This window comes from Siniperca chuatsi, linkage group LG14, assembly GCF_020085105.1.
Source record: "Siniperca chuatsi isolate FFG_IHB_CAS linkage group LG14, ASM2008510v1, whole genome shotgun sequence".
Taxonomy (NCBI): domain Eukaryota; kingdom Metazoa; phylum Chordata; class Actinopteri; order Centrarchiformes; family Sinipercidae; genus Siniperca; species Siniperca chuatsi.
In genome coordinates this window covers 3,234,957-3,262,253 of record NC_058055.1, presented here as the reverse complement: position 1 = coordinate 3,262,253, position 27,297 = coordinate 3,234,957, and the positions used below count along the sequence as shown (strand labels likewise).

The 27,297-nt window shown below is 42.0% G+C and overlaps 1 protein-coding gene across 8 annotated transcripts in view; it reads left to right on the top strand.

Moving 5' to 3' along the window:
• Nucleotides 1–27,297, top strand: part of robo3 (roundabout, axon guidance receptor, homolog 3 (Drosophila)) — a 152,089-nt gene that overhangs the window by 71,425 nt on the left and 53,367 nt on the right. For all 8 annotated transcript variants that reach the window (XM_044222040.1, XM_044222033.1, XM_044222036.1 and 5 more), the window contains exon 2: nt 14,396–14,722. In XM_044222040.1, the coding sequence (XP_044077975.1) occupies nt 14,396–14,722 (327 nt within the window). The remainder of the gene's footprint in view (nt 1–14,395; nt 14,723–27,297) is intronic.

Sequence of the window (27,297 nt, the reverse complement as noted above, 5' to 3'; positions counted from 1 at the left end):
GGTGGCATAGGTGTGTACTACTGCACTTTCAGACATGTGATGGTTCAGTGTGATGCCTCACAGCAATCAAACCCATCAGAGGAGATCATTAAAGTTGGTCAGACTGACCACAGTGCAGGCTATATTCAGCATGTACAGTATCTGAGCAGTAGACATAATGTAGGTATGCAGAGGTACTCACGTTTCAAGAATGCTATCAAATCAGCACAATGGTCTCCAATCAGTGACCAGTAACAGAGAGACAGATTCCAAAGTTTAGAAGCAGTAGTGGATAGGAGCTTTATTCTAAAATGAGATATGCACAGTTAAAGGACACGAAGCATTAATGTCGGAGCTGGTGTGTTTCAAATGATACTTGGTGCATTTCAGACTGCAGACTCATGCAGATCTTGTTATTTAGAACACTTCGTATAGTATTGTACTTATACTATGGATTTTGAAGGCGCTAAACGCTAGAACGGGGCTGTTTCAAATCCTTAGACCAGCTGTGGGATGAGAGTGAAGCTGAATTCCAACTGATGGATTCATTTGTTGGATTTGATGACTAAAATACACTGTAACTCTGCACTGCAGTGGTTACAGTCATCAGGGATTAACACCCAGTAAAGCCAAATTTGCGTTAGTCAGTAACCTGACATTTGCAGCTGAAATGTTCTACGAACTGCAAGTCAAAGCGTCAGCTGAGTCCCATACAAAGGCTTAGCATGCAGCTTTGCCTTGAGTAGCTCACTGTTGCGCTGCAGCAATATGGCTATCCAATCACAGGCCACCCTGACACAAAGCATGCTGTGAGTGGGACAATTCATTCTTGAACTTGGAAATAGCAGTTTGATCAAATAATCCTAGCTCAAGATGCCCGAAAGCATCCCATAGTCTTCATCAGCAGATGGAGTTTGTTCAGTCGTCATGGAGATGGTTCAGTAGTCGTCACGTGATCACATTCAAAGATGGCCCTTTGCGTCGGATGTGAATGTGCTCCTTGATCTTTCTTCAGCGCCACCTGGTAGCTGATTTTGAGCGTTTCCCAGTCCGTGCTGTGACGTTGATGCTGGTATGATGTTTGGGTCTGGTGTTCCCAGACAGCTGAGCCACCTCCTGACAGGAAACCCAGTCTCCACCAAACTAGTAAACTGACCTTGAGTTAAGATTATTATGTTAAAAAACTGGCTGTGTTTTTGTAATTCAAGTGAAATTCAGTGACAGTTTCAGCAACTTTTACTTGTGGTTAGCTGTGTGTTCCAGCCGCAGATGTCTGCAAGTACAACCTTGACAACTAGATATTACATTTTTATACTAGTAATTTGTTTTGTTGGAAAATGTAATTGTGTTGCATGCACAGTATCAAAATTGCAATCGCTTTGTTCTCCAAGTGGAGACATTTTCCTTGCGATGCCTGGCGAAGGATTAAAGTGATTGGAAAAAAAAAATTGACGTGCATAAATTCACATGCTGTGTTAAAATGTCCCCATCAAACTCCGACTGCAACAATCTGCCAGCTTCATCTCCAGAGAGGCGTCTCTCTTCCCTGCATCCTCTGCCCACAAAAATGGGACGCATCCGTAATGTCTTCGATGCTTTCTAAGAGGCCTTCTTTTGTGTATGTATGTGTGTGTGTAAGAGAGAGATGTGGTTTGAAAAATGCGTGTGTATGTCATGATATAGATAATATCACACAAGGGATCCGACCTACCCACACCATTTACACTATTACATCATGTCTTCAGTTGATATGGGGATGCATTTGTGATTTGTGATTTTAAAGCTTTATGAAGTATAATGGGCAAGCCTTTCACCTCAGTTGGACTGAAATACATCAACTTTGTAAAAGTTTATAATTCATCACAGTCATTAAATAGTAAATCTCCATGCAGAAAGTCCCAGATGTCTAACCAGATGGGTTTCCACACAGGCGTTGTTGAATAGTGGCAATGCAATCTATAAGTCATTACAGTCTTACAAAACATTAGAAATGGGTTGCTCAGCTACTGCAGGTGCAGTGTGAAGATACAAGTTTTATCTTCCACTTCTATTTTATAAGAGCCATTTGGTCTCCTGGAATCAGGGGAGTGGGCTTGGTTTCAGAAGTGGGTGGGTGAGGGGGTCAGAGGTTGACTCACAATGAAGTAAGAGGTTGAACAAAAAACAAACAAGTATAGGAAAGAAATATAAATGTTATTTTCTTCATTTCTATACATTTATATAATCTAGAAAATAGTAAATTATGATTCAGTTGGTTAGCATGTTTTCCACAATGTTAGTTTACCCAAAGAGCCACATAACTAACCCAATAATGACCTAACATTTCCTTGATTGATTGACCTCATACTATTTGATAAATATAAATAATATTGTTGTGTTATATATTAAACGTTTTTACAAAAAAAATCAAACTACCATTTCCAGTGTCAACAGTGAATCTTTACACTCAATAAATGATGTTTTATTTCTATCTTTTCTACAAAGTGCGCTGCTTTCGAATGCATTATTTCTGACTGAGCTCTAGCAGCTTTTTTAGAATTAGAATTAGCTGGAGAGAAAAACAGCTAAATGATTATTTTACCCGGAAATGCAGAGGAGTCGGGGGTCTTTTTTCAGCCCTGAGCAGTGTCTGCAGGCTTCCTCACAAGCTGCATTCTGCCCCAGCAACCTCACGGTACCCGGCGCCGGGGAATAGCTTAGGCGACTCAGACGAGCGTTTTAACAGTTTGATCGACTCAGAGCTTCTCCCATCTGGACTTTGGCAGTTGGACAGTAAGCGGACGCTGTTTTAGTGAATGAATCAAACTGAAACTGTAAAAGTGAGAGGGACAAATATAGACACCCTTGCTTGTAATTGTTTAATTTGGAGAGCGATTAAATTAGTGGAGCTGAACAACTGACACAAATGGCATAACCCTAATGATGTGCCAGCAGTGTTTCTGCCTTGTTTTTACATAACACCAACATGTCGTCTAAGCGGAGCGGATGGTTTTCATCAAGTCCGACTGGCGAGACAGCCAGTCAAATCTCCATGTTTATCCAGTTTTTATTGTCCACAGAGTTTTCCGGAGTGCAGTTCGAAGCACAACAAAACTCTGCGGCTGAGTCGAAAGGAAAGCCCACGGGTGTAGCTGCAGCTGTCACCGCCGTGACTTTGTCTGCAGCTTGGATGTATTTGTGAGAGTCTGGCACTTGAAAGCTCGGTGTGGGAAAGAGCCAACTGATAATGAATCATTTTCGGCGCCGGTGTATCGAGGTGATGCTGTAGTGGAGGGATTTTGACAGTCGCTGTCGATGATTTAATGGCTGGCTTTAGAACTGGCAGGGACAGCTCTTTTTGAAAAGTGACAGTTGCTACCTGTTATTTTGTGATGGGAGTGTTGATACACAAAAAGTGACTCGGGGATAGCAGGCAGTGTCCCTTTGGCTGTTTGTTCCCTGTAGCAGCTCTGTTTGATGATTGACAGTTATGCATGATACCCTGAAGGGAAATGCTTATTAAGAAATGTGACTTGGGTGACGAGGCAATTAGACGGCCTCCTCTACTTATCTCTTAACAGCAACTCACCGCAAAAATCAAAAGCATTCGTAGCGTTTAGAGAAGTGAAAGGCAGCTGGATTTGAACCCATCTCTCCTTCTTCTTAAACTCCACCTTTTCATCAGTTTCTCTGCTTCATGTCTTAATTATACGTCAGAACCAATGTGAACCTTGAAATCTCTTCAACAATATGTGAAGGGCACACTTATCCGCGTTTCTTTCATGGTAATGTCATCACACTCATAAATAAGAGATCTTTCACTACTACAATTACACATTCTGAGTGTTTCATATATGATTAGAGCTCGTTCATGTTATGGTATATAATCTAGTTTCCTTACAGTGCCAGCAGTGTATCATCATGAAAAATGATCAATGAAAGTTTATATTAAGTACAAGCACGCTGTGCTGATTCATTCAACTAAGAGAGAAGGACAGAGCAGCATGTCAGTAAGCTGAAGAGTTTGCTGTAGCTCAGAACTCCCCATCATCACTCACTGCTGAACCCTAAAACCAAATTATAGGTCTCCTCGTGTAGATTATTTCAAGTTTGACTTAAGAATGGAAAATCAGCTAAAACTTCAAATCAGGCTCCGTTTGTAAACTCAGACAACTCTCAATGCTGTCAGTTAATACAAAAATAAAAAACAACCCCCATAGTTTATTTTTTATGGCGTCTCGATTGTTTTTCTTTTGAGTTATGGACTTGGGAGTTCAGGAAGTCCCTGTCTCGACCCTTTCCTCCCTCAGAGTGACTTGTGTGATCTATGTGGTCGGACAGACAGGAGCAGACAGCAGTCAGCCTGTGTGTGTGTGTGTGTGTGTGTGTGTGTGTGTGTGTGTGTGTGTGTGTGTGTGTGAGCAGACACCGATCTAATAGGAGCTAATCTTGAAATATGCTGCCGTGGGACAGGAAACCAGTGGCATTTCCCCGCAGCTGTGATAGGCCACCCGCGAGCAGCGCTGTGCCCGTCCTGGAGCCCCTCGAGTATTTCCTCCCTAACATGAGCGAGAGAGCAAATACACTGCTGGGCCGTCATTGGTGAACCCTAATGGCACGGATGGAAAGAGTTCTGGAATGTTATACTGAAGTGCTGTTACTTTGAAGAAATTTGATTCAAATAAAACTACTTGTGTAAAAATGTACTTAGATAAAAGTAAAGCGGAGGTAATTTAAAATGTACTATTTCCATTTCCATACACGGCACTTTGCAGCCTGTGCATACAACTGATTATCAATTATAAATATACCATCGCCTTCCTCTGAGAACAGCATTCTGTGAGTCCTCAGTCTGCTCTGCGTTCAACTCCTCTGCTCGTTCGTTCCCAAAGAATTATATGACCAGTCCACTCAACCTCTCTGGCCCACCGCGCTCCGTAAAGCTTTCAAACTCTCTGAGCTGAAAGCCGCTCTGCAGTCTCAGCTGTGACAGGGATTGTTGTCAGTAACAGCAGAAAGGCCTCAAGCACCTCACTGACGTACAAATAACTGCTGGAGGATCCACCATGAGCATGTTAGCATGTTAGCCAGACCCAGCATGCACCTGTTGGTCACGCAACATCGTGGGTGTGTTTGATTTAAGTTAGGCTAGCCTACTTAACGTGCTCACCGGGTGGTGCATTATATCAGTGATTAATTAAGGTAGATGCAACTGTATTTTTAACTATGCCGAGGTACAATAAAAACCATAACCCTAACCCATAATGACATGATCCTTTATTTTATTACATCGTTGTGCATTTATGCACTGTTCACAAACTACAAGCCCCCCCACACCCCCTGACACTCGGCGAACGTCTCCGTGCAGAGCATGCATGTGTTCCAGCGTGTCAGCGGAGTGCAGAGTGTCACCTCGCTGCTGCTTTGGCTCCTTTCTTCTGTTCCACCGTCACACAGTTTATCAGGACCTTTCCATGTCACCTTTGAAATGCAGCGAAGTACAACACTTGTGATGAAAAGTACTTTACTGAGTAAAATTTAAAAAAAGTAAAATTACTTTGATGATTTAAAAATATACTCAAAAAAGTGAACTAAATGCATAGCGTAGAAAAGGTTTCAGTCGTAGTCATCTGGACACTGTTTTCAGAATCAAGACGTTTCGGCTCCCATCCGGAAGTCATTCTCAATTGTGAAAAAATTGGACGGGAACTGGAAATTTAAGCTACTCTGAGTTACATAAACCCTGAGTTGGTGATCACTGGGCCATCTTGAAACTATTAGGTCAGTTTCAGGTGAAACTAGCTATTAACAGATACTCAGGCAGATTCCCTCCTGAGGGCGGGGCTTATGTAACTCAGAGTAGCTTAAATTTCCAGTTCCCGTCCCATTTTTTCACAATTGAGAATGTCTTCCGGATGGGAGCCGAAACGTCTTGATTCTGAAAACAGTGTCCAGATGACTACGACTGAAACCTTTTCTACGATAGAACACTCCTGGACGAATGAGGGACTACTCTGTCCTAAATGCATGTCATTACTTCCACTCCTGCCTAATGGACTGATAATTAGAAATAATGCAATCTTCACCATACAGCCTTATTTGAGACAAACTATGATTAAATGGTTTTCTGTCTTAACGTTTTTCTTCGCTTTGCTCTCTTGTCAAGCATCACTGCAGCCAGTATCTACTCTTACTTTCCTCGCTCCAGTATTTTCTCCTCTATTTCCTCTTGTCTCTTCTTGGTCTCATCACATAGAACACTTACAGCAAAATGGAGTGAAGAGTGAGAGTCTAGTCGCCACATACAGTTGCTGCTCTCTTGTCCTTTCGAAGCCCTATCCAAAAAACCCCTCGGTGGAATCAGTGGAGAAAATCGATGCTTGTTACTGGCGGGCTACTGGAACTCATACTGACAGCTCTTGGCAGGATTTGTGATAACTTGAAGGATGTTGGACTGGTTGTATTTAAGTCCTCAGGACTGCTATTTGAAAATGCCTCTGTAAGTTGCATTCAGAATTCTCTGAATGTTTAATAGTTTAGCCGAACCGCCCTCCGCATTATCGACGTTGATATTTGATGTTTTGCAGAAGCCAGCACTTGATTATTCATTCCAGAATGTGCTGCAGAAACTTGAGGAAAGTACATTTCAAAGTCAAAGTAAACAGTTGAAAGGGACGTTTTGCTGCCCCCTCAGAGTTGTTTCTGTACTTGGATCTAAATCAAAGCTTAATCAACTCCCATGCCCCTCAGCCATGTTTACCAACGTTTTGTGTAAAACTGGTCTGTTAGGCTGTCTGTTGCTGTTGGACCAGGAAGAGACACCACTGTTTGCTCTCTATCCACAGCAAACTGCTTCTGCCTCGTCAACTTACCCAAACATCTAGCCAAAAGTCATTTCAGCTGCTTTGCCAGCGCAAGAGGCCAAACTCAGAGGGAGCATGAAACAGAGTTGTTAGTGGAAAGAGCCTTTTTTGGAGCTGGGGTGGGAGCTCGGACCATTTAGCTCCCAATTTCCACAATCCCCTCTTCCAAAAGAAGAAAGCTTCAGCCCCTACTCATGAATCTGTTCACGGCCCCGAGAGAGACATGATAAAAACACCCAATTTCCTTTTGCAAAGTTGACCCTGCCCATTTAAATGCTTAGCATCAACACAGCTCAATTAAAGAGGTTGTCTCTTTATTGCTGGCACTTTGTATTCTCATGCAAGTGCCTCATTCTGTTGTCCTCACAGGGTCAAACAGTAGGAGGCTGCAGAGAGAGCCCCCCGGCCTGCCCCCCTAACTGCTGCCAATTTAACTTTGAATGCACATTTGAAAATCAATTCCTGTGGCTTTGGTGAAAACCGAGAGAAGGGGGAGGAGGCAACAAAGCTGTAAAACTACAAATTCTGTTAGAGGGAAGCCAGCCCGCTAAAAAGAATTGCAGATGAGGGAGGGACGGGAATAGGAAAGTTGTTGAATTGTCTTTGCTCGTCACCGTACGCCCTCCTCCTCCCTCCTCTGTTCCTTCTGTAAAGGTGATAAAGCTCATTGTGTGTCAGGTACTGTTACTGCTGTTGTACTGGGAATTCAGCTTTAAAATGGGTTTTTAGCCATTAACAGCTATGTCTTTTTTAAAGTAGAAGTGGGTGAGGACGGTGGTTATCTTGAGTGCAGTGTGAGGGTTAGCTCAGCTCAGTTAGCTTCACCACAACTCACCACAGAGTGATAAGGAGTGCAGGCCTTTGATACATTGCAGTATTCTGATTCATTTTCAAGTCCTTAATGTCGATATGAAAGGCATTTCTCACACTGTCTGGGTGGATGACTTGATGGGGCTGAGGTGCCATACATGTTTTATGTCCTTTTCCCTGCAGGGCCATAGTGAACAGAATATCTTTGGATCTTTGATCCTATGTGTGATGACACACACACACACACACACACCTTCTATGAGCTGGTAGGGTTGGCTCGGGGGTGGGTGGTATGCTGGACCTTCAGCAGTGAGACAGTTGGTATATAAGTGAGAGGATTTTTGTTGACCTCAGGACTGAGCCTTGTACAAATATCAGATAGAATGAGCACCCTTAGTGGATTTATTGTATGAGTCAGAGAAATGCAGTCTGGGAAAGATGCAGGGGTAAGTGCATATTTACATACAGCCTGTCACCTAAAGTGAATAGCTTGTCAAGTAAAGTGATGTTGAAATTAACTTTTCACAGCTCTCCATATTCCAAATCAGAAGATGTAGATAACATTCTCTGCCTACCTTACAGCTTTTTATTAAGTAGCTTTCTTTTGTTTTAGCCTCTCTTTTCCTTTTTGAATGATTAGCTGTTAAGGCCTTTTGTCAACAGCAGCATAGTGAGCGCCTCTCGAATCGCATGCTCGAAACACGTTGACAGTCACTCATCTGACCTGTGACTTCTCAGCAGGGGATTATTTCTGGATAATTGGAGCGGAACTATGTTCATGTCAGAAGAGGCTGTACTACCATCTCATTGTCAGTCAAAGTAACTTTTAATGCACTTCCAATTTGGTATAAAAATAGAAAAAGTCAACATTTATTTTTAAAAGTTCTCAATTTTAGGACTATCATTTGTTTTAAAGTTGATCTTCACAGTTACAAGTATTGATTTCACTTTCCTTTATGTCCTAACTGATGTCAACAGTCTGACCCCCACATGCAAATATATTGCCCCCCCCCCCTTCATTCTAGCAGGGATTCAATACTGGAGCGATGTGTGTGAGTTACTGGGTGTTGCTGATGTTTTTGCCTTTTCAGGGGAAGTAAATCTGCTTAGGGATGAAAGCCCACTTGTGTTTGTGGTGAAATAAAGCTGGGGAGTTGGCAGACGGGGGGGCTGGGAATCAACTGTAGATCTTTGGCAATGGTCCTCTGTTGTCCCTCTTGTTTTATATCAGCAGGACACACTGAGCCGCTTGTTCTTGTACTAGATGAGAAAAATTTCTGCCTCAGCACTTTGCCACCCTCCATTACAGGAAGGACATTGCAGCAGGAGTTTGTGCTCCCTGTGGCTGTTTTCTTCCAATTTTTCTCATTCATTTTAATGCATTTTTGTCTTACACACTATTTCTCTGTCACACTCTCAGGCTTTATTCTCTCCTCCTCCCATTTTCTCCAGTTAAAACGACTTTGAAGTTGTTTGACAGTCATGCACTTTGCATATGCATGTTTAAATATAATCTATATACTGATACAGTGCACCATGTGAGCCTTTTTGATATTGAGTCTGTCAGTTTGGACACATCAGGTAATAATAATAATAATAATTATAAAACTTTATTTATAGAGCACTTATCAAAACAAAGTACAAAGTGCTTCACAACAAGAGGAATAAAATACCACAATGAATGACGAAATATAAAGAAATAAAATACACAAAAGCAATAAAATAAACAGCCAGTTCAGGTAAAATCACCAGGTAGGCTGGGGAAGCTCATGCTGAGTAGAAATAATTAAAATAAACAGTGCTCTGTTTTAGCCAACCATAAAATAACACTACAAGAGCAATTCAAGTGTATAGTATTTTGTATTAAGAGATACTGTACAACATTCAAACTGAAGCGAGGGCTCATTGTTTGCCATCAGTGTGAATGGGTCAACATGAGTAATCTGATGTTATACAGCAAGGGACACCACTAGGGGGTAAAAAGGGTAAAGACATGTTTCTATAATAAGTATGTAATTAGTTCAGGGTTACTATGAGATCCTTAGTAAATCTTTAGTTACCATAAACCGAACATAGCATATATTTGCATCAACTTCCAGTCTTTCATTTGACCTGAAAGACTGGAAGAGACCTGAAAGTGATTTTCATAGTGACTGTTTAAAGAAAAGAAGTTCTGTAAAGTTATACCATCTGTAGTGTAAAAAAGCAACATCGCAGAAGGTTCATCCCATAATCATCCAAGTTATTAATAAAGCTGTGCTTTTGCAGTAATTCACACATTTTCACAGTACAGTTTCACACCTGGTCGGAGCATCAACTCCACGTGTCAAACACAGTTTGTTTTATCTTCCACAGTGACTTGGAGTTTCTGCCATCGGTGTCAATACCTGTAAATGCTATAGCATACGATTCATATCAATTTCATATTCATCAAATGATTCACTGAGCATGTAAAACACTTTTACGTTTAATCTGCCACCCGTCCGTCAATTGGATTTGTCAGAAATGACAGTTTGTGCCTCTAAAAGGCAAGATATAAAAACATTTTCACAACCACTGATGACTCACAGATATCGGATCTACAAGGAAATCACACATATATCCTTCAAGTGTACTACAGCTCTTTTTTGGCATTGCAATTTAGACAGTAATTCATCACGCACCATTCTTATCAAACACACACTGGCTCTCACAGACTGAACTCCTACAGCATCCCTGTGGTTTCATTAGCTCACATGTAGCTTTGAGAACTGCTGCCATCCTGCTGTAGTACACCATGGGCAGGAGCTAATAGGTCCTTAGAGGGTCCAGACTTTCCTATTAGACACACTTCTCAAGACAACCAGTCATACTCTCCAGACTCCAGCTGTCTATTTAACCTGATTTGAGTTCATCTTTTCCAGCCTCGCCCTTATCAGTTACATACGTCTACACTCACTGTAGCTGGGGAATACTCCTCAGCTTGGAAATTCAAATATCCTTGAGTTGTGTGGCAGCGCAGTCAGTCTCTATCAACATGCAGATCTGTACCATTGTTCAGTCATACTAATGTACAGCCTGCAGTTGCACAAAAGAAGCTTGTACAAAGATCACCACTATTGTAGTGATATCAGTGTAGATTCATCATCCTCAGAAAATCATCTTGGATGCAGTCAGTTTTTTTTTTTTCCTCCAGTCCCCCAAAATGAGCTGTACATCTCTGTGACATCCCAGAATAAGGGGGCAGATCATTTCTATTTGTAGAGGACAGTAACTGAGTGATCATTTCATGAAGTCAATCCTTCCTTGGATAATAGGTATATCATCTTTAAGAGCTGGTGTTCAGTGGTTGCCACTTGGACGTTCTCTTGATGATATTTAGCTCAGTCACACACGCTGGTCTCTTCTGCTTTAAAAGCTTTCGCTTTACATTTCCACATGGCTTGTTCCAACCAACTTGGACTGTAAAATTTATGAGTCAGCTCTTAAAGACTGTCCCGCTGAGCTCTCACCACAGACAAACCCCTCCTCCAAACCTCCCCCGACCAGACAGACTCAGTTCAGCCATGATACATATGCTACCTTAGAGCTATTACCTTGAGGGAGGAGAGGCACTTAGCAAAAATAATGACTGTTTTCTGTTTTTCTGCCACAGGGGAGCAACCTTGTAAATATTGCTTTTTATTTATTCATTTTTAGAGATTTATCACATCAAATGTTTTAAATAATATAAATAAATATAATCTGAAAATAACTGAACAGCTAATATATGGAACTACACTGTATATAGCCAGCCTCTCAAATGAGATGATTTGCAGCTTTTCTTTGTTAAATATCATTGTACACTAAATATCTTCAGTATGTTTTGACATTAATTAATGATAATAAGTTAATTGTAAAAATAAAATTCAGATTAATCGATTATGAAAATAATCATTAGTTGCAACCCTAGTTGAATGTGTATTTATTTTTGAATATTAATTTGGCTCAAAGTCTTTGTTATGCAAAACCCATTTGTATTTCAAAAGCACATGGTGGTGGTATAGGGTCCGTACTCTACAACTGTGATAGTCAGCAAATGGTAAAATTTGGTATGGTTACTAGAAAGAGTAGTTGGTGAATCCAGAGTGAACACACTGTACATTGTACACACCTTAATTTGAACCCGATTTCATAAAGTTTTGAAGATTTGAATTACATTATATACTGTTTTTGAAACAATTAATGTCTCAATTAATGTCTTATGCAACCTATAAACTCAATACAAAATATTGTACATTTCCAGTTTAAGAAAAAAAAAGAGACATAGAAAGGAAATTGCAGTAATGTGTTTTTTCCATTATTGGCAGTGAAATATAACCTTAAAAGGTATATCTAATCACATTGTGGTGTGCTTTCAGTGTTTGAAAGTAGATGTCAGACATAAGCCCAGCTGCTATGTAATTCCAAATTGAGGCAACTTCAAAGCCTCAATACCATTTCCTCCTATTCAGAGCTTGCTATTTCTCCATCTTTGTGAATGTAATTGCATTGAGAGCAGGGCCATCAGACGTACTCTATATTCCCATCAGTGAAAAGCACTTTAGTGGAGTTCTTAATCCCCCAAAACCTTATAGAGGATTTGTCACTTTGAGGGCAGGAATTTCGACTGCTTTTCTTATCAGGTGTTATCAGGAAAGTCTGAACCTTTGAACTCCTTCTCATTCATGCACCTGTGGGAAGAACCATTATGGCCTACACTCTTATGCTGGACCTGATTATACACTTTCCAATGGTTTATACCTGTGCTGTAGGCACATTGTCAGCTATCTTTCCGTAGGAGAGGAAGAAACAAGTTGCTAACTTGATCACCTTCTGGAGGTTTGAGATTTACTCAAACTGCGACAGGCTCCTGCCTCTTAGTCTACCTGATCAGTTCTGGCTCTCACAAACTAAAACCCTACATCAAAACTAAAAGTCAGTGGGTACATCCCAAGTCCCTTATTTGATATTTCCTCACTCCTCGATATTCACTTGAACCGGAAGTCACTCTGGTCCGCCATTTTGCAGGCCATCCAAAAGCTCTTATTTCTGCTCCGAAGATCGAGGAGCGAGGAGGGATCTCTGAGGAGCCATGTGCGAGGATACACGAGAGCAGCATTCAGCGAAGTCCTTTACTGGCTGACACGCCCCCTCATTGGATATCAGTTATTGATTGGACGCTGCAGCTGATCGGACTGATCTGATACATCACAACATCACTAGAGTTTCATACCGGAGTGAAGACAGATTAAACTCAAGTGTATCGCTCCTAAATTATATATTTGATGTGTTCTGATTTACCATTTAGTTACAAATCTGTGTTAACTGTAGATCTGAACAACAAAAGGACCACAAACAACTTTCTTCATTTATTAGAAAGATTTTTCTTTTTATGATCTGCTATAATATAAACGCATTCTGCCAGTGAAACTCTAGTGACACCGACGTCTGTGTATTGCAGGAGCTACAAAACTCCTAAATGCTGAACAAAGCCATTCATCCTGTCTTCCTGTTGTGTGCACAACCACTCCCACCAACCTCCTGCTGTGAATGTTCTGAAAACACAAAGTTGCGTATGCACTGCTAAATGGCATCACTAAATAATGCAATACTGAAACAGTAAAAAATGATTTTAGTTTAAAAACAGCATAGCTCACTGGTTGAGTGGGAAGGCAAGACACATCAGAAATACACGGTCGCAAAGTCATGAGTGCTGCAACAGTCGTCACTGGAACCAAACTTGGTTATTCTGAAAAACACTAGCAAGACCTACCTCTTCTTTCAAATGCTCTCCAGGGAGAGGTTTCACTTGTGCCTCATGGTGCTTTGTGTTATTGCTTTTCAAACATAATTTTACCACCAACATGCTGTCATTCAAATTGGAGAAGGAAGAGGAAATATAGAGGGGAAAAAAGCAATTTCAAAGCTTGCAAAAAAACCTGTGGGAATTACCTCGCCTCCATCTCCACCTCCCTCCGTCCGCTTCTGTCTTCATTTCTTTCTTTCAATCAGACTTTCAAAAGAAAGCTGGAGAGTCTGCAGACTGCATAGACACTGACCAGAAACACAATTCATTTATATTGACAAGTAATTTACAGAACACCACGCAGAGCTATACAAATGTTTCTATTAAATAGAAAGCACCGGTTTGAAAGTGTTTTCAAATCTGAATATTTCAGTAGTTCAGTCAACCTACTTTCCCATGAGCTTCTGATTAGCACAGTTCTTCCACATTTACTTCTCTCATGCTTCCCTCTCCACCGCCGGAGAATATGGTTACGGTTTGATAGATGCAGAATTTAGAGCATGTAATTTCACACGTCCTCTTGATTTATACTTTTAGTGTAACCGTTGAGCAATTACTTTACACGCTCATTTCACACAGCATGTTGTCGCTGATAAAATTGTGTGTTTTATAAGTTGTGCTGCCCACTTGCCTCTTGTGTGCAGTGGCCAGAATGTAAAAACGTCCTTACTCTTCCTACACTAGTGCAACCACACTCTTTACATCCGGAGTCTGTGAACGATCTAAATGGATCATGGTGTCACGTGCTCATTAAATACCCTTAACAACTCTCAATAACACAGACTGTTAAGTCTGTGGCTTTCTTTTCAATCTGTTGTCTGTTGTGTAAGCTTTTAAACATCAAATGGCACTGGTTTAGAGATAAGTTTGCTATAATTATTCCCCAAATTTCAGTCCTGCTGCGGTTTGATGAACTTAATCTTAACCCCATGTCTTCCCTATGTTGTCTTTTCTCCAGGATCCCGACCCAGGTTAGAGGATGCGCCTCCCCGGATCGTAGAACACCCGTCTGATCTGATCGTGTCCAAGGGTGAGCCGGCTACCCTCAACTGTAAGGCCGAGGGACGGCCGACTCCAATGGTGGAATGGTACAAAGATGGCGAGCGTGTCGAGACTGATCGAGAGGACCCTCGATCCCACCGGATGCTGTTACCCAGCGGCTCCCTCTTCTTCCTGCGAATTGTACACGGGAGGCGTAGCAAACCCGATGAAGGCGTCTATGTGTGTGTGGCGCGCAACTACCTGGGCGAGGCAGTCAGTCGCAATGCATCGCTGGAGGTGGCAAGTAAGTGTCTTTGATTTTTTTGCTATTTAGGCTTAGGCTTGAGTGCTCAGGTGTGTGTGTGTGTGTGTGTGTGTGTGTGTGTGTGTGTGTGTGTGCGTGTATTGAACCAAAAGACAGAAATTGAATGCTGTTCTGTACTAATGCAGGGCAGCCACGTGGGAATTTAGTGTGAAGGACAGATTACATGTGATGCTACAATGATACTAAAGACAAAAATATCAAGAATTCCCATTTTCATAACGATAAGTCAATTTACACCTATAATAACGGCAAAAAAAGTATATGGAGGTAGACTGAAATACACACGACTGTTTTAGAGGCTTCATTTCAAAAATAAAAGAAACGCAGTGTGTAGTACAATACAAACTGTGTATAGGCAAGGAAAGATAGCTGTGATAGCCCAGTGCTTGTCCACATACCATGTCAAACATCACGTTATGTATTATGTAGTTCCAGTAATAAGAAACAAATTAAATCACAGCTAGATTTCACAAGTAATAACGTTAGCTGCACTACAAAAGCAGAGTGGTGTAGAGGCCCCTCTGGTCTCTTATCATCACCATCACTCGGCTGAGTTAACTTAAGACGCCACCCCTGACCTTGGTATCAGATCTCCTGGCAGCTTGTACCCCGATACCCCCCCCCCCATCCTCCTCTCCAACCTTTGACATTGCATCCTATCTTCTGCCGCCTGGCCCCTGCTGTCGTGTTGTGACCAGGTCTCTGCGACCAGGCCTCTTAATGTAGATGGATGACAGCTAGCTCCTACAAAAAGATTGTCACTGGACAGGACAGCTAAAAAAACTTTCTTGCAGGGAGGGGAGGAAAGGCCACTGTTGGTTGGCAGCTTCTCACTAGCAGATGTTAGTTCCTTAAAATACAACAAGCTCCTGTCAGATGGGTTTCCAGCAGACACCTCTTGATTTTTTTTCTCTCCACAGCAGGGCTGCTTGTGATCGGTGGCGCTTTAATGAAATGCAGATATGGCCAATTAAATCTTTGCTGTTAGATTAGGCCATTACCTTCAGTGTTAGAAGATCACTATAAAGTAAACTGTGTTTTGACAGCAGCAGGTAATTTAAATAAATGTAGGCAGTTTATATGAATACATATATAGTTGAGGGTTGGTTTGTTGCTGCATCCAAGTAGGGGTTTTGAATGTGATGAGGTGCTGTTGAATTACTTATATTTTGGACTGAAAGTATATGTACTTGACAGCCATGTCACAGAACTGAAATACGAAACCCAAAATGAACTTTTGCCTCTGTTATCCTTGCTTATCTACTAATTTAGACAAAAATGAGTCTTGACAGCACATTGCTAGCAGCTTTTGCAGAAACACCAGTGAAGACATTTCCTCTAATCCCTTCACTCCTGCCTCTCCTAATATCATCCACCCTTTAAAACAGAACCCATCTCAGGAATTTCTCATTGCACTAACACAAACCATCTGAACATGGTAAAACAAACTCCATTCCCAGTAAAAATCTGTGAAACTCTAGACTCCTGTCAAACACCTTACAGTCGGGCATCATATTTTCCTGAAAGGCTCCAGCCCTTAATTTAATAATCAGACTGAATTTCCCCTGACTGCCTCCACAGAAAAACAGCCCATGAATCATTCTCTATAAACAGCTGGGATCTGTGAGAGTGTGTCCGTCACATTTCCTTAAAACGTCACGTTCCTCAAGCAGCATGAAGAATTACCTTTCACCTTGCTCTCGCTCTGTTTAGGTATCAGCATCAGAAGCTGCAGGATATTTGTGATATAAGCCGTATATGGAAACCAAGAATAGGTGGAGGTGTTGTGAATCACTTTTCACAGAGCTAATTATGAAAAAGAGCAAAGGAATAGAGCAGCAAGAAATGCTGGAAATTTCTCACTCGCCATGAATAATCCCTAATGTGTAAATAATGTGCTAGTTTTGAGCTCTCCTTTTGAGTTCCGAAGAAGTTGTCTTTGCTTTTCTTAATCCTTGACATTAGGGGAGCACTTACCCAAAACCAAGGACACATTATTATTATTATTATTATTATTATTATTATTATTATTATTATTATTATTATTATTATTATCATGTTTGCCCTTGACATATTTCTGACAGCTGCTGAAGGTAACAAGAGAGTTCCCTTGTAGGCCAACATCGACAGGATCTCAAACAAGTTTGCAGTCAAAAGGGTTTGGTGTGAATTCTGAGCCTCTTGTCTTTAATACCAGTGTCTTTCAGTCTGCAAGACCTTGCAGCTGATCAGTCCATCTGTTTTTCTGTACATCCAGCTTTCCGTTGCTTTCTGTCCCAATGCTGTGGTCCTTCGGGAGGTTTCTGCAGCTGTCTGCAAACAGACACATGCACAGGGACACAACTTGGCCCACAGCAGTTGCTCTCACAGATAAGAATCCCTAATCCGTGGTGGTAGAGGAAAAACTGAAAGTGTGTGTTTTACTTGTGTCTTCGTGTGCGTCTGCCTACACACCCACACAAACCCACAAACACACTTTTGGAGCATTGCCTCAAGAGAGGGAGAGAGAGTTTATATAGAACAAACAGTAGCCAGTGCCAAAGCCAAGCCAGTACCAGCTCCTGCCAGCCCCCTCTGCGTGGCACCAATGGGGCCGGAGATAAGGCCGCAGGCACAGAAGCCCGCCTGGAGCTGCCAGGGGCTCAGTGTGGCAGAGAAGGCGCAAGATGGCACTTTGTGGCATGGTGTCACTTTGCTCCCCAACCTATGACTTGGAAGCACTGGGGGCAAACTGAGAGGGAGCTGCATTGTGTATTGGTGTGTATATTTGGTATCAGGGTGGAAGCCAACACAGTGGGAAGGGTGGAAGGTTCAGGAGGTTTAACCCCTCACAGTCCATCTGCTGCAGGCTGAGAGTCCGGCGGGGTGATGAAGGCCACTGAGCTGCAGTATGGATGAACTGGCAGAATCTTCCAGTGCAGACAAATATACCTGACTTGAGATTTTGTCTGGAAGTGCTTTATTTTGTCGTGTTTCATGTCATATGTTAATCTCTTTGTGCATGTACCAAAGGGGACAAGAGCACAGATCTTTTTAAAGTAGAGCTTTTACTACAGATGGTGAGAAACGAGTCCTAAGAGGTCAAGCAAATGTAACTAGACACTCCATCATCTTAGCTGTTTGAAAGTGCACAAAGTCAAAGATTTCAGCTTTAAAGTGATACTCCACCCGAAATCTATCTTTTGAAGATCAAACACCCTGTGCAGGCTTAAAAGGTGTCTGTAAAATGTTTGTAGATTCTGCACTGACGGAGAACATCTGCGGTAGCTTGAATTCAGTCCGTTGTACTATATTCCAGTGGTGAAAGAATATCAAAAAGTATTTCACACAGCCCCTGCAGTATAATCACCTTACACATGGACACAGGTTCAGTACCTTGTCATGAAATGAAGTGGTAAGCAATGGAAAACTTTGACCTGTTGGTGGTGCTAGATAAAAAACTCAAGAGATTACCAAATTAGGAGCCATCCTCTGGGCAATCTATTTAATAGCTGCTGAGATATTTCACTCAACATGTTGGACTGGCCGACATCACTATCCCCAGACCTTTGCTTCTAGTGTGACGAAAACTAGTCCAATCACCACCACCACCACACACACACACACACTCACACACACGCACAGATGTGTCCCTTTGTGTGTTTGTGTGTAATATTTCCGCATACTAATTGTATTTGCAAAAAATTTGATGGGTCATATTATAAATTATGAACACAGCTAGTTATGGGAGCTGGATGTTTTTAGTGGAAAAGATAGATCTCTTTGTGCTCAGATCTAAAAAGAAAATGTAACATCTTTCCTTCGCCAAACATTCATACTGACAGTTAGGCACCCAATAACTCATTAGAGAAGGTTCAGCTCAGTTACCTCAGTAACAGTTTCCACTTATTACTAATGACATGATGAATGAATGTTTGATGCACGCACTATAAGAGTCTTTTCAAGCACACATTGCATTGATGACTTTGCATAGTCCTATATATTAAAGACAAAACCACATTAACTTGGAGAGCTGTAAAAGTCGTGTCACAAATGTAGGATCAAAAGGAAATGTTCATACCAAGAGAAAAACAAAAATTTCATTTCAATTTTCAGTTTCATGAGTTAGGTAAATTCATATATGTGATGGAAGTGTAGCTGTCATCCAGCAATAAGCCTTAAAATCCCTTCCCTTGTGGTTTTTAAAACTGTACATTCCATTATCTGGCATTAAGAACAGATCCCATACCGCTTTGCCCAAGCTCCAGGCCGCTTTTTCTTTGAGTTTTATACCTCTGACGTTTTTATTATGCCTGCTACGTCTCTACTGCCTGGCTTTATGGCTCATGAATATTCATGCCAGCAGGGGAGGGGAAGAAGTGCTTTTTGCTGGGGGCGGAGTCAGAGGCATTTCAAATAAAACTGACTGTGGTAACCTCTAAGGCAGAGCTATTGAAGTACAAATTCAATTGGGCGAGATTTTAAAACCAGGAAATGTAGATGGGCCAGACATTTTCAGCAGCCTTTTTAAAGCCTTTTTTTAGTTTTTGGTAATGACATTTTAAACAAATGAAATGAATGTAGTAAAAAATAGCAGGCGTTTGGAGATGGCAGTAAAATAAACAAATACTTGCCAGTCCTGGCAGCGTTAAACTGACGGTTTTCATTGTCAGTTTTACATTTCAGGGTTGACAGAGATATATTTTCAGTAGAGCACTTCCCTACTTGTGACTGTCGATAGTCAGATAGTTTGAAAAGTTACTAAGCGTGGTCGGAACTCACATGAGAAAACGTTGACTTGTGAAAGATGATTGGCGGTGTCGCTACATCCTTAAACATCCTGCCCGATCGGCACTGTGCATGTGGAACTCTCAACAGAGATGAGGACTCGTTAGCTGCTTCCATACACTGTATATGTAGTTGGCTTATTTTGTCATATATCAGATTTATGTATGCTGGGCCACTCTGAGGTTGCTTCTGGGCTGGATGTGGCCTGCGGGCCGCCCATTGAATAGGCCTGCTCTAAGGGTTTTATGCCCCCCTAAAAAATAACCCCCCACCATTTTTTTAAAGGTTGTTTGGAGGTTAAGCCTTCGAGGTTCAAGATGGCAGCTGTCTTGTGGAATTTGGGGAATGAACAGGTGAAGATGGGATGAATCTGTTTTCCTCTGCCTTTGTGTGAATTTGTTCTTGTGTGTGTGGGTGTGTACATCCGTAAGTCTTTGTAATGGCAGTCTGGGCCAACTTTCTCACTCGTAGTAATCCTAGACACCAGTGTGGGAGAAACAGCTGAACAGCACTGTCACCACTTGAATCCTCCTTTCTCTTTCTGTCTCCTCTCTCACACACACACACACACACACACACACACACACACACACACACACACACACACACACACACACACACACACACACACGCACACACAGACAGACATGTGCATGCACATGCACACGCACACACACACACGCACACACACCTGTCATTCTGTTTTTGATCACTGAGACCCCTGTGCAGAAAAATGGATTTCAGGGTTTATGGATTTGGAAATGGGGAAAGGATTTGGGGGGTTTGGTGTTAGGAAAGAGTTATAGTAGGAGAGAAGTGTAGGTTGGGTGGCTCTGATAAAAGAGATAAAGTGTGCCCCCCCCCCTCCCGTCAGTGCTCTCCTCGAGCTGCCCTCTATCCTTGTTATTAACCCCAGTGGTCTGGAGCCATATGGGTTGTGATTGGAGCTCTGTGGTGCATGCTGTCACAGACAGTGGAGTGTAGTCACACTGATATGTACATACACAGACTGTACAAGTACCTGCAGGGCACAGCTATGTTACCACTGACCTGCTTTCAGTTTCTGTATACACCTGTTAGCATTATAAATCGGAGAATGAGTAAGGTCAGTGCTGCTCTAACCACCAGATAAATGGGTTTTTAAATAAAGTTGCCTTAATGCCATGCCGTGCTTTAAAATATCTGTATTGTGGGAGGAATGTCTTTATGTGGTAATGTTGAAATAAAGCTGATGAAAGCAATTACTATCAAGGCTAAATGCCATTCTGTGCACTGTTCCCATTTGCCTAAACTGAAGAACTGCTTTTTATCTTTAAATCTATTGTGAACCTCAACCTGTTTTGAGCATTAACAGTTTTCTCTGTTAACCTATTCTGAATGGGCTGCTTTTAGCTCCTAGCCTACTTTGAATGAGCTGATATTATCTGTTATGCTATTATGAGACAGCTGATTTTATCTGTTTGTCTTTTGAGTATTCAGTCGATTCTAGATGACATAAATGAGCAGTCCTATGCAGTATTATTATTCGTATTTGCCAACTTTATTAGTTCTAGCAGGGAAGGATAGCTGGCTAGGTATTCATATTAGTTGCAAAAAATGCCCTTTTTATAATGATTCCCCCCCTCATATAGTCCTTTAACAACATCAGAATCAAAATTGTCATCACTAATACCATGACAGGCCGATTTAAAAAAATAAAATATTTTTTGATCTGTGAGTGGTGTAAGAGTACACATCTCAATTGAATGAGTTTCACATTCAGCCCTCCTTGCATCCATAGGAGTATGACAGTGTTTTCCACCAGCTGTCCAGCACTGTCCATTCAGCTCCATCTGCCAAGGCACATACTGGGGAGTCTTATTTTCCAATAACCTCCTGTTCTGCTTCTTACCAGCTGATATCTTGTGGACATCAGGATATCATCATGCTTCATCATACCCATATAGTTACCATGAATCAGTTTGTGTGAATTTGTATTCAGCACACTGAACCAAGAGGGAGTGATACAGTAACACCATCACCTCACATACTGAACTCTTCAGCAGTGATATTCTCAGTTGCTTGAAAATAACAAGCTCTCCTCTCTGTGTTTGTGTGTATGTATCTGTCTATCTGTGTGAGATCTGAGGTGTATTCACGCTTCACTAATGGGATTGCAGGTCCCAGCCCTGTGGAGGACAGAGCCGGTGGCCATTCTGGTCTTAAAAGAGGGGGATCAGATGGCCGGAGTGAGGCCATGGGCCTCTGGCTTAACCCCCTCTGTATGATCCGGCCGTCTGCCTGTCATTGAGCCAGACCCACCAGCCAAACCCTCCTCCAGAGGATAGCCATGAATTAATTAGACCATACTAAAGGCGAGTGCGACCACTGACCAGCATGTGTGTGTGTTTGTAAGAGTGTTTCTGTGTGCCATAAAGGGTCAGTGGGACAAAAGCAGAAGGATGAGGGATTGGGGCGGGGTGGTTCGGGGGGCGTTGACAACAGGTGGTGTGAGGAAGAGCTTTAACCTCCCCCCCCCCCCTTTAACGACAGTGTAGCACAAGGGCCACAGGGGCTGTGGAGAACAATAAAATCCCCTTGCTCCAACCGTTGTGTCCAATCATGCCCCATTATTTCTCTGAGCTGCTGATCACAGGCGCTGCACTGCCAGACACACCAGTCCCTCTGTGCTAAATGACTGTCCTCATTGGTCGTTTCATGGGTTTCTCCCCATGTACCTTATGTGTGAATGTATATTTCTGTTCATATACTCATACATGTGTGTACGTACAGGGGATGTACACATGAAAAGTAACACATGTAAATTTGCATAAGAAAGTCTCAAAATAAATGGTAGCTTGAATTTTTTTACGAGACAGTGTCAGAGTGTTGATTCAGCTCAGCTAAGGCCACCTTCGTAGCAGCAGTTTGTGGTGTTGGATTGGATTGAACTCATTTTCAGGTGCTCTCCCTCCATATAAATAGGTAAGGGGGGCCCGAATACATACAGTATGGAATCCCCATGAATTTCAAAAGCAGCAGTCATTGCCTAGAGCTATTACTTTTTGTATATAATAATTACGTTTTGTTTTTGCTGAATTTAATGTGGGCCAAGGGAAGTGAAAACAGGTTTAATTGACCCATGTCCATATTTTAAGGACATTAAAACAAAAAAATCTATATTGAATATATTTTATATCCACAATAAGCCTGAATGTATTTCATGAATATATGTATGTATTTTTTGCTGAAGTGTCTTGATTAATAATGCAATTGATTGAGAGTCTTTACTCACTGCCTTACAGGATGCAAATGATCCCCTGTTTGGGCTCATTGAGGCCGACAATAGCCCTCTGGCAAAACTACACAAGGGGCTGTGTGGTGTTGGTGTGTTGCTGCAGGGTACAGATTAAGAGACAGAAATACGAACCAGGAAGTCCAGTTGGAAGCCATGCTCCACAGCAGTTTATACGCCTTTTGGGCCGAACTGCAACTGGGAAGTTATCACAGCAGCGATAATTTGCTCCTCTGTCTCTATATTTGTCGGGTAAACATGCTACAAGGTATTCCTATTCATGTAATTTGTTCTTCTGTGTAGTTGATTGGTCACCACAGTGTATTGCCAGATGTTGCACTGCTCATTGGCAAAAGTTGAACCAGGATAAACCTTTTCCACTGCTATGCATTTTTGAGCCAGAGCCCTCTGCAGCATCTCCCCTGCTGCACCAATGTAGTGGCCTCATTGAAATTAATGAGGAGCCTATGTTTTTAATGTACTGCTAATGTCTGTCTGAATGTGCCCATAGGGGGCATGAGGGGCCATCATGATAAAACACAGTCAGCACTAAATCAGTAGAGAAAGTAGAACAAAAGACAACTATAATGTGATGAGATGCGACAGGGAGATAGACTGAATAGAACACAAATAACAGATACAACAGTGATGGCAAATACAGTTGGGCATGAGCAGTACAAACTTGCAGAGGGGATAACTCAAAATAAATCCATCAATTCATCACAAATAACACGAGAATCAGGATACATCTGGGGAGTTTCAGGCGTCATTAATGACAGACAGTAAGCACAGGAGGCCAACACAATCAATACACGGTTCAAACAAATCAATCGAACGCAAGCAGAGCATCATTACAGAGCCGATAAAAAGGAAGGACATTAAAGCAACAGAGGGAGAAGCATCTGGTTGCCGGTCTTATTACTAAGCAGGAAATCAGTGTAAGAATGAATGTTAAACTACATATGGAGCCCTCCAAGAATCAAGATGATCTTCACTCACCTTCAAGTTGTTGTGGTCTTTGGACAGCACATTGTAGTTATTGAACCAGTCAGTGGAGTTATTGGGAAAATAATTGTGTTTATTGAACAGGTTGGGGTTATATATGAGCTCATCCTATTCAAAGGACAGCTCAGTGTACAGTAGCTGCAGGACATTTGACTGTGGTAACTAGACATTTCATTGTTAACACTGGACAACCTCATTTAGTTGCTGGAGAATCCAGTGTAATTATTATGTGCCAACTTAATCTGACATTTTAAGCAATATTTTCATCTCTCAGCAACTTCTAAACATTTGGTGGAAAATGTATAATTTTGTGTCAGAAAATATCAGTCTAATCCAAAAACATGTGGTAAATGTTAAATTAGCATTATGTTAGCTGACACGGCTCCCCTTCTGCATATAAAGAAATTGGTTGTGTTCTTCCCTTGTATGTTGAGAACTGTTTGCTACTGCCATATCAAGAGCACCCTCTTGAGCAATGAGAGCATGTTTAACAGTAGAGATCTTTAATGTCAGCCTCGTTGGATGTGATTTGTTCGCTTCTGTCACAGTTTTACTTGTTTCACCCTTCAAATTCCCTGACTGGTAACAGCATAGGGACTGTTTCAAAGGCAGTTTCTCACTTAAAATTAACCTCTGGAACTTTTCTATCGACGGAAGCATTCACCTTTGAGTATTTGGTATGGCCGAAGTAGTACTGGTTGAAAGATCTTTGTGGTGAAAATGGTATTTCAGTGGGATTTAGGTATATTTGACCTGTCTACAAATGGTAAATACGAGGGCGAACAGCTGTGGAAAATGCTTATTGATTTCTACTCGTGTGTATTTGTACAAGATTCATTTCTCCTTAAGATGCGCTCCCACCTCAGAGTTAGAAAAGGTCAGTCAACAGGGGCTTAAGTCATTCAAGTGGAGCTAAATGGATTTCTGCTCCAAGATCCATCTGTTTTTAGAGTTTGTTGACAGGGTGGAAAATTGGAACTGTTGCTCTTCCCTCCCCCAGTTGCACCACCACCTCCTCCCCTTTCAGTGCAAGGGTATGAACAGGCATGGCACACTAACAGGGTAAAAAGTGTGCTGGGCACGAGGCAGGATACAAGGCCTGACCATCTGCTCCAGCTATGTGAACACATTTGTGTACGTTTGACAGGAAGAACTGCTGCATCGGTTGGGCTTCCGCCATAAGTTGCGTTAGCAGACAGGGACAGCTGACAGGGAGGTCATCTGACACGGGCAGACTGGCTCGCCTCCAACAGGAAGACGCTGATGTCAAAGAAACGATTCACCTTCTTCACCCTCTCAGGCACCGGAATGGAAAGAAGACAGTGTGGAAGTCAGTGACCTAACAATAAAACCGCACATATGCAGAAAATGACAGCGCTGTGTGTGCACACAATAAGATAAACTGCTGAGAAAACTGACAGGACTTGCGATGGCGAGCATATAAAACTGCTCAGACTCACAAGCAACTGTCAGGGTTCTCCTGCTCTGTATTTAGCTTTTAGCCATCCATCTCCCAGTAAACATGTCTGGGTGTTTTTCCACCATTACTAGAACAAGCTTTTATGAACACTAGCTGGCCCTATAATAAGCAAGCATTCTGGGTTAAAAAAAATACAAGGGGGTTGTGTAGGTGTGGGTGTGTTGCTACAGGTGAGATGATACAATTCCATGAAGTCTAGTGTGAGTGCTACATCCATGAATTTAAAGGCTTAACAGATGCCAAAACACTGCATCGTGATTTACAATACCATGACATTAGGATTTTCCAAATGTATCACGGCATTTCACAGTCCTTTCTCCTCCCTGTCAACAACTGCGTGGTACGACGTTGTTACAAAATATTCTACTAGGAATCAGCATTTGGAAATACTTGACTTTGGATTACGTTGTCGCACCTTTTTTGTTTGACAACCCTGTTTTTTATGCCAGTGCAGTGGTCTCATTGAACTGAATGAGGTGGGTGGGTCTGAACACGGCCTAAATCACAGTGTTATAATTTCACTTGAATTGCCTTATTGTTGGAGTGGAATTCTTGAAGGTGCTCATTGCTACCATCCCACTGCAGTGGTCAGTAATTAATGGGTTGTGTGTGAGTGGGTTCGTGTTGGGTGGGGCCGCCAATTGTCTATAGGTGCCTCTGTCCACCCTATTCCCCTTGAGGTCGAGTTAAAGACTGTTTCTGGTTTTCCGGATGGGTGAACTACAGTAGCCTTGATTGGGCCAGAGGGTCAGCTGAGGGCAGTTCGGGGCAGTCAGGTTGGGGGGTGGCTGGGTGGTGGGGGACACTTCAGTTGCCTTACAATGGGCTTCTCAGCAATTCCCAGTGACCCTCTTACCCTGCTGCTATAGGCCGCTTGACGTCGGCCATTACTAGATTAAAGTAATCCTCTTTTCAGGGCCAGACAATTGCTTTATTAGTTGACCACACGCAGGAGCCTGACCACTTCTGTAATAGTATTGTTGTGGAGGGCCCCTGGGGTCCTGGTTGGGTGTCATGGGGGTTCGGCTCTCCTTAGCAATGCCATGCATGCATTACTTCTCCTTCCTTACTTTTCCTTGTTTAACCCTTCACACCAGCCATATATGTCCGTGTTTGGGGAGGGGAGGTTCTTTCTTTTGATGGTGCAACATACACACTTACAACTGCACACATGCCACCCTCCACACCTCATATTCTATATCACATATCTTATAGGTGGACATAATGCTTGAATTACAATCAGATTAAGTGCACGTATGGATGTGCATGTTTGCAAATCCCCCTCCTCCTCTTCTTCCTCCTGCCTTCTTAGCATGCAGTCCAGATTTTTTGCTCTAAATCTCTCCGCTGGCTTGTTTTTGCCAAACAACTCCCATCAAAATGCCTTTTCATCTCCTCTTTTCCTCAGTTTCTAAAGGTGTGGCGCATTTCCAACTAAAGCAAAAATGTTCCTTTAAAATCCACTCCAAAATGTCTGTGTTTTTGCTGACAGATCTTTCTTTGTCAAAAGGGCGTAAGATGTTTTTGCAAGCCTGTCAATCAGGCGTGAACGGCTTCACCTGATAATTTATTCAGCTTTATGAGGAGTGGAGAGCCACTCAAGCTGAATTAAGTATTGTCAAACAGTTTGAATATTTCATGAACAGCTAGGGTAATTTGAAGAGACATGGTATGTCTCTATCTCTATCATTTACATCATAGTGTCCATGAGAGAGGCACACATTTGCTTTTGTAACAAAGAGTTGCGGGTCTTCGTGGTGCACCTCCTAAAGGATGTATGCCAGTTCCAATTAAAGAGGAGACTTATCCACGGCAAATTCATAACATCATGGAATTTACGATATCAGTCCAAAATAATCTTCATTTCTTTTCTTTTATCATCAAACGTATACGTTGTTGGACTGAAATCGTCCACTTGCAAAAAGATAAGCCAATAAGTAAACAGCGTCATTAAAGTGATACATTTGACATGGACTAAACATGGAACAACCATTCACCTTGACTGTGCTCCATCTAACATATCTTTCC